The following is an 8,591-nucleotide window of genomic DNA, read 5'->3' on the forward strand; positions in this document are numbered from 1 at the left end:
ATACGAACTTAATCGAGGCTTCAAACCACGTCAAACAACGCCAAAATTATGAATCACGCATTGAATTGAATTATGAGTTTTCAAATCTTCCAACTTCTACTTTTTTGCGCCGAAACATATCAAATCAACCCGGAATGACTTCAAATTTTGCACACAAGTCATAAATGACATAATGGATCTGTTCTAATTTTCATAATCGAATTCCGACCCTGATATCAAAAAGTCAACTCTCGGTCAAATTTAAGAAATCTTTAGCCTTATATTTCTAGATTCCGTTAAATGACGATAATTTGAGCTAGGGACCTCCGAATTCGATTTTGGGCATATGACCAAGTTCCAAATCATGATACGGAACTGCTTGAATGGTCAAAACTCGGATCCGGATTCGTTTGCTCAAAATTTGACCGAAGTCAACTCAGTTGAGTTTTAAAGCTCTAATTCACATTTTAATCTATTTTTCACATGAAAACCATCCGGAAAATTATACGGATTGCGCATGCAAGTCGAGAAATAATTAATAGCGCTTTTTAAGGTCTTAAAATACCGAGATAACTATTTAATTTAAAGATGACATTTGGGTCATCACATCTTCATTTGAAGAAACTAGTTTAATGAGGTCCAATTAGGTTTTGCAGGTAAGATTTCATCCTGTTAGCAATTATTTTTGTAATAACCTTATAAATTGTGTTGCAAAGGCTAATAGGTCTAAAATTCCTTAAGTTGTTAGCATTTTCGAATTTGGGGATTATGCAAATATAGGTCTTATTAATTTCTCTAGGTATATGACTTTCCCTAAAAACTTTGTGACAAAAGTCATTGACATTTCTCCTAATATTTTTCCAATATTTTTTAAAGAAGAAGGGATGTAAACCATCAAGGACTGTGGCTTTATAGGGATTAAAAGAGAAAACTGCTTTAGTAATTTCAAAATCCATTAGAGGGTGATCTAGGCACTAGAGGTTGGAGTCTTGGTCTTGTGGAGTTACACTCATTTTGGTATGCCAAGTAGAAAAAGTGTGTGAAGTGGTGAATAAATTATGGAAGAATTTTACCGTATGGAGCATAATGAAATTGTGGTCATCTATCCAATTGCCCATATCATCTTTGAAGAAGTTGATTTTGTTAACTCTTCTTCTATTTGTGGATGTGATTTGAAAATATTTTGTGTTACCGTCTCCATCATTCATCCACATTACCCTAAATCTTAGTTTCCAATTTAAGATGTCATTATATTTTTGTTGTAAGGTGATTTCTAATTGTTGTAGGAAAGTACTAGTGGTATACTTAAGGCTATTTTGTATTCCCCCTAGTCTTGCAAGAAGTTATTTTTCTGCCTATGAATGTTACCAAAGACCTCTCTACTCTAAGTTTTAACTTCGTCCTCGAAGGAGAGTGTGGCAGTTAGAAGGTCATTTTTATCCTAATTTCTATTTACTATGTTTATGAAGTCAGGGTGTGAGCACCACATTGACTCTAAATGAAAAGGTTTCTCTATGTAGGCAAGGTTTTTGTCTTTTAGGGAAATGAGTATGGGGTTATGGTCAGAATATGTTTTTGGCAAATGAATTATTGAAGCTTCTAGGTATTGATCTAACCAATCAATATTAGCATAAACTCTATCCAAACGTTCCATAATCAAACCTTTGCCTTTTCTTCTATGATTTGACCAAGTAAATTTGCAACCTTTAAAATCTAGGTCAAGAAGCTTACAATAATTTAGATTCTCAAGTATATTATTTGCTTGCTTTTGATTTACTGATTTTCCACCTAGCTTTTCTTGAGCCATAATAACATCATTAAAATCCCCTCCCATAAGCCATGCACCTTTATATGTGTTATAGATATTTTTTATATTTTGCCATAGGGTATCTCTATTATTTTTGTCAGTACTAGCATAAATGGAACTAAAGAGCCATTTTTTATGATTTGGTTTTATCTTGATCATGGCATAAATTTCTTGGTTTCTTCTAGTGAAGTTGTTGACGATGACTCTTGCATGATTCCATAAGATCACCAGGCCTCCAGATTGTCCTTCTGCTGGAACCTCTATTATTTCTGTGAAGTTGAAATCTTCCAGTATTGAGATGTGGTTTGTCATTCTTGTTTCTAGCAAATCTACCATGCTAGGCCTATGAGTATCCATAATTTCTCTAAAGTTTCTATGGAAGTTTGCATTGTTTGCTCCCCGGACATTCCAGATTATGAAGTTAATTGGTTGATTCATCATTGACTGGTTAGATTGGATTTGGTAGTTCTTCTTCACTGCCGCTGCACTGTTCCTCCTATGGGAGGGCACTAGGATTACTGCATTCTTTCCTACTGTAGGATCATGTGGAGGTCTTATGTCCATCGGGCATTTGAACAGTGTGAGTGGACAAATGATGATGCACTTCTTGTCTTGCCATTCCTTGAAGATTAGTATTTTTATCTCGCTTAGGTTTGAGAATGCCACCCTGGGTTCTCTATGATATGGAAGCTCTTCTTCCTCCTCTTTGTGGTTTTCTTCTTGATTTTGCATGTCCATCTATTGTGCATGGGATTGCATTTGCGGTGGGGGGTTCTGGTGAGGGACTTGTTGTGCAGGAATTTGTTGCACTTCCCATGGGGTGAATATGGGGTTCATTATGGACAAATCCTCTAGAGCAAAACAGGTTGAGTGGGATATTCTGGGGCATCACAATATTGGGATTCCCCGGTACATTCCACAATCTCTTGTATGTTATTGGTTAGGTTTTGGTTCAATGATGGGGCTAGTGGTTGTAAGATGTTGCTTATCCACATCTAATTGATGTAGTTGGTCATGGCAAGGGGCATGCCCTCCGAGATCAACTAGGCAAGGTAGTTTATGTTTTGGATAATGAGAACTGAGTCCTGCACATTGATTTGGAGGTTGAAAGAGATTGCATGACCCATGAGGCCCAGTTTGATCCAGGATTGTGGTTTGTGGTTGGGTGGGTTTGGTGGTTGGATGTAGATCACTGGTTGAGAAGGGAGTTGAGGTGGTAGTGGTGGTAGGTTGTCCATTGGATATGGTCGATGAAGGCGTTGGAGTTGGACTAGTCTATATCGCCTTCTCAGGGTGAGTGGAACTCAAGGCATGGTGGTGGTCTAATACAGTTTTTTGAGAGCTAGTAGCTATGGATTCCGATAGGGAGTTATGGGATTTGCAATGATGTAGTCTATTTGCATGGAATAGGATGAGTCTTGTGTATAGACTTTAATAAAATCTTTGGTTGATATCACGTCCGACATTTGGTGTTGTTTTTTTTGCCAAGTGTTCTTCGTGGGAGTGATTATTAGTGGGCATACAGATTGTGTTTAGAGGATTTTCTACCGGGTTATGATTAGTGGGAGGGGTTTCTTGTGGTGTAGAGTTTTCTGGGAGTTTTTTTTATTGGAGAGTGAAGGGTCATTGGTAGTTTGTTTAGACCCTGGTTTAGTAGGCGTTATTATTTGGACATTAGCAGTAGGGATTGTGTCAATCAAAGACACGTTTTTTCCACTTGTCTGGTTTGGGGAGTTATTTCCATGAAAAAATGTGGTGGTATTTCTTTTACCACTGGATTGATGAGAATCCATGTGCTCGTCATTTTTCATGCAGTAATTATTATTATTAGAGTTGTTAATATTATGGATATTACTATTAGTGTTCGTAGTTAACTCTAATTAGGGTTTATCGGAATTTTTTGAATTTTCAGGGATATGGTGGGTGATAGAGTTTTTTTTCACATATTTCAAATACTGAGTGTTAAGAAACTTACCTGTCGATGCATCAAATATTCTGACATTTATACCTGGGAATTTACTTGTTGTAGATCCTACCTGGACGCTTGAATTAACTGCTGTCTTCTTTTTCTTGGGGAAAGAAACCGTCCGCCACTCATCATTGATGTCTTCAGTGTATGCTGGGTTTTTCTCTTCTTTATAAGCCACTTGTGTGTTTTGTGTAGTTTTGTGGGAGCACTTTACAAGAGAGTTTCCAAGGCAGCCACATGATTTACATAGGATATTATCCCCTTCGTATAAAATAATCTGCTTGTATGGTCCAATTAGGATATGGGATTGGACTTTCTGTTCTAATGGTAATTGTACACATAACCTTGAATAGCGTTCCCTAATGGTGGAGGATGTACAAGCATCAATTTTTAGTAATTTACCAATAACATTTTCAATCTTTGTAAGTATAATACCGTTGTAAAATTCCGCTGGAAGTTGTGGTAATCTCACCCACATGACTGTGTAACTCTGAGTCGCTTGTGTAGCTATAAAGTTGGGAGTCCATTTTTGGATTGAGAGGAAGAAGCCATTGATGAACCATGGTCCGTTTTGGAGTGCTTTCTTGGCGTTTTTTTCTTTATTGAATTTAACCGTATAGTAGTCTTCGCCGAGGTCTATGAGGGAAAAGTTTTCAGTAGGTCACCACAGGGCTTGGACTTTTATTTTTAGGTAGTGGTGGAGAATTCTTTTCCCTATCAATTTGATTATAACTGAGAATTTTCAGGCTTAATAGATTCGTTTGATATCTTGGTCCGTTAGGATTATTTGTTGAACTTGTCTTCTTTCTCTCTCGTGAGTACACGAGTATTTGGGGTTTGTTGCACCTCCATGGGCGAGGGTGAGCAATTAGGGTCGCTCAAATCCTCTAGAGTATTTGTGATTTTTCCAAGCAGTTTATCCTTATAGGAATTATTTTGTTCATGAGAGTTTTGAATTAAAATAAGTGCAATATCAGGTGGCTTTGGTGGAATTGATGTTATTGTTTGGCTGCCGATTGGGTGGCTTTGCATTGTTTGTAGCTAAGATTTGGATGGAGTGAGTAGAGAGAAGGATGAGCTTCTCTCTCTAGGAAAGTACTTCCATTAATTAGAAGTTGAAAATGCAGCTTATAAGATTCTAACAAAAATAAAAATTACACAATTAAGAATATTTCAGCAAAATTTAACATTTTGAAATAAATGTCGGGAATGGGAATTTGGGATTATTTTGGGGGGAGGTGGGGGGTGACAAAGATAAAATGAAATGGAGTGGCATAATTAGAAATTATATAAGAAATATTATAAAAAATTTCATAACTAAAAATAATGAAAGATACGAAAATGTTGGAATATAGTGTCAATATTCATTCTTCAAAGTTAATAATAATTTTATTTTCACTTTTAATAAAATATCTAGGACAATGCAAGATATTATTATTATTATTATTATTATTATTATTATTATTATTATTATTATTATTATTATTATTATTATTATTGTTATTATTATATATGCATCATAGACAATTTTTAATTATTTAATCATCTGATATTCAAAACATACTAGTCCACGATTAATCGTACACACATTATATGAGGACAATTTTAAGGAGAAAACACTTTCTACCAGAAAATTTCCATTCCAAGGAATATAACTTGAGACGTTTGATTATGGAAAAAAGAGTTCCATCCAGAGGCGAATCTAGTTATATATTTTGGGTTCACGTGAATCCATCTTACTTCTTCAGATCTTGTATATTAATGTATCCAATTCTTATAAATAATGGTAAAAAATGTGCTTGTGAACCCAATGACCACAAATTATTGTAGTGCACTCAAAAATAAAATGTGATAAATAAATTTTATACTATTAATGTAGCTTTATCGGTTTAGATAAGTTAATTATATCATTTGTAGGTTACAAGTTAATTATATCATTTGTAGGTTACAAGTTAATTATTTGTGGTTGACTTTTAATTAAGTGAATCGTCTAAATTTGGCCACCTAAAAAGAAAAAAAATAATTACAAAAATCAAGCTTGCACGTAAGGACCGAGGAGCCGTATCGAGACATAATATGATAAAATTAAGTATTTAAGTAATGTGCTATACCGAATAACTCAAGTTTTAAATCATCTAATGATTATACAATTCAAAGTATACATCATGTTATATCCTTCTAATAACCAAGTTTATGTAGTAGCCATAGATTAAAACCAGTTAGAAATGTTCAAACTAGCTAATGCTCAATCATCAAATGCCAGCGGCAACAACATTTAGTCAATACCCGATCACTTGCAGTATACATACAGTACAAATGATTTTGGAGATGCACTACATATAGAGAGAGGAAGGTAAGTACCTTTTATTTTTATTTTCACGCGGTATCTGATACTCGTATTGGGGCATGACTGATTAGGATTCACATTGCTTAAGGCTCATTAAAGAGGAAATCACTCCCTACTGTGAGCACGTGATTTTTGCTTCACATAAATTACTCCAAAAGAATTCCCAAAATTAGATTTTTTTTCTTTAATTATGTGTTATTCTAGGAATTACTGTGCGATTTTCTTGATTGTTTGCATATTTTTGTGTGCAAATTTAATTTTATTAATGCATTAAAAATACAAAAAATATAGCATCTGCACTTAGGATTTGATTTTACATTTTTGGTTAATTTAGCAAAATGTTATTTTACAAAAAATGAAAAATTCACAAAAAATAACGTATTTTTGCATTTTAGTGTTTAATGTCAAAATTTTGCGATTTTCTTTTAATTTGGTATTAATTATGTGTGATAATTATTATTTAGAGTTAATTAGTATTTTAAGATAATTTGGGTTTTATAGCTTAATTTAGGATTTTTAAGTTTTAATTTTTGAAAAAGAAATTAGAAAGAAAATTGAAAAGAAAAAGAAAATAAGAGAGAAAATATGGTTTTGGGCCAATTTGGCCAAAAGATCCCCAAGCCCAAACAAAAACCCGTCCAAAGCCTTCCCACAACTCGACCCATTCCCATACCCGAACCGCCCCAGTTGCTACACCAAACGACCCCGTTTCATTAAAAGGTTAATCATAGCCGTTGGATTCTCATCATCCAAAGACCCTAACTTAATTACCCCTTTAGTATACCCCAACCCATTAGACCCTACCCCAAACCAAACCCCCCTCACTCGTCTCTCTTCAGAGACCAGACATAGGCACCACCTCACACCACCGTCCGCCGCCGCCGGAAATTGCCCACGGCGGCGGACAACCTCCAATCACCCCTAGTTTTACACCATGGAACCCCCTTGATCTCCTCTTTCTAAATCCATAACCCATTCCCTTCAAATCCCCTTCAATCCCTTCGAATCTCGAATCAAAGAAACAAACCCTAAATCCCCAAACTCCAAAACATTAAGTATATGAAGGTTTGAGGTCGAAATTCACCTTAGTTGTGTGTTCTCAGTCGAGAACACTCAATTAAGGTCTATTCCGACCACAAATTCAAAGAAAATTGAAGGCCTAATTAGAGACAGTGTTCAAACATTTGGAGGTAGGTTTCCTGATTTTAATTTTTCTATTTCCTTTTATTATTATCTTTTTTACTCCTTTCTGTTATTAGAATGTTTATTTGGTCAGTATTGTTCTATGATTTTTTTTAGTTTATTTTTTTTCGAATTAATAGATTGTTTGTTGATTTCATTTGATTTTTGTTTTGTTGCTCAACAGTTTAAACTCGCATAACAGTAGTTCTTGAATTGATTCCTGTTAATTTCGTTGAAAGATTGAAATTGTTTCATTTTTTCAGTATTAAGAGCTATTAGGTAGTCTGCTGGTAGATTTTGTTTGTATAAAGAATGAATAGCCTTAAATGATGTGAATTGGGTTCAGCTTGGTCCATGAATTTCATGTTTAAAAACAGAAACTTTAAGATAACAGTGGGAATTATTTAAGTGTTCACCTAATTGGGAAGCTTCCATAGTGGTAGGTTTTAGGATTTCACTACTGGACAATTTAATTCAATAAGAGTTGAGTGGAATCAAGTTTTAAAAAGGCTGAAAGGCCATATTGTGAAGCAAAAGGGCATTTCCATACACTGAGTTCAAAGAGAAGAATACTCGGAAATACTAAAAAAAGATAGAGTACACACACACATACAGACCTAAGAGAAGAGGGATTTGAGGGTTGAAAAATAGAGAGTGACAGAGAATTAAGATAGAAAGAGAGCTTAAGAGATCTTTGGACTGAAAAATATAGATATAAAAAGAGAGTTTGAAGAGATAAAAATCAGAAAATAAAGGCACTAGCTACTGTTCCATTGAACTTTCAGAGAATTTCAGATTCTTGCAACTTCTGAAAAACAGTATTGCTTCATTAATGAGATTTAAAATGGATTGATGTTGGTTTTCTGGAGAGTTTTTGGGTCTAGTGTTGAAATTATTGTTCTATTGGATTGGTAACTAATTCTGTGGTTTCAATTTACTGGTTCTGGGCTGACCTTACTGCTGCTACTGATTCCTTATTCCCTTGCTTCCTTCTTGATTTCCAGGTATGTCCTTGGATCTTGAGTGACATGTGAAGTGTGGGTCAGAAACATGTAATCAAGCTTTGAAGAAAATGATAATTGTTACATGTTCTTCTGTTAATCTTCTTCGTATGCTCTCTTGTTTAGCTGTTAAGTATATGCGTTTATGTCATTAGTGCTATGTGCCCTTGTGAGGTTTGGATTGAGTCTGCTCTAATGTAAATAATTTGGGACTATTTGTACTTCTTTGAAAATGTTTACTAACTGAGAATTGAAGCTATTAGTTGGTTAGTTAAGTTGGTTTGGCTTGGTTAAGCTTGAAAGGCA

General features: G+C 34.9%; 1 protein-coding gene across 1 annotated transcript; it reads right to left on the reverse strand.

Moving 5' to 3' along the window:
• Positions 1 to 1,420: 1,420 nt before the first annotated feature.
• On the reverse strand, positions 1,421 to 2,350 carry LOC142163515 (uncharacterized). Its single transcript, XM_075220811.1, has one exon. It carries the CDS (start codon positions 2,348 to 2,350, stop codon positions 1,421 to 1,423), a length of 930 nt encoding a protein of 309 aa, XP_075076912.1.
• Between the last annotated feature and the right edge of the window lie 6,241 nt (positions 2,351 to 8,591).

This window comes from Nicotiana tabacum, chromosome 8, assembly GCF_000715075.1.
Source record: "Nicotiana tabacum cultivar K326 chromosome 8, ASM71507v2, whole genome shotgun sequence".
Taxonomy (NCBI): Eukaryota; Viridiplantae; Streptophyta; class Magnoliopsida; order Solanales; family Solanaceae; genus Nicotiana; species Nicotiana tabacum.

Coding starts and splice junctions, on each gene's coding strand:
- LOC142163515 (XM_075220811.1), bottom strand. CDS start 2,350: ATGGACATAAGACCTCCACATGATCCTACAGTAGGAAAGAATGCAGTA.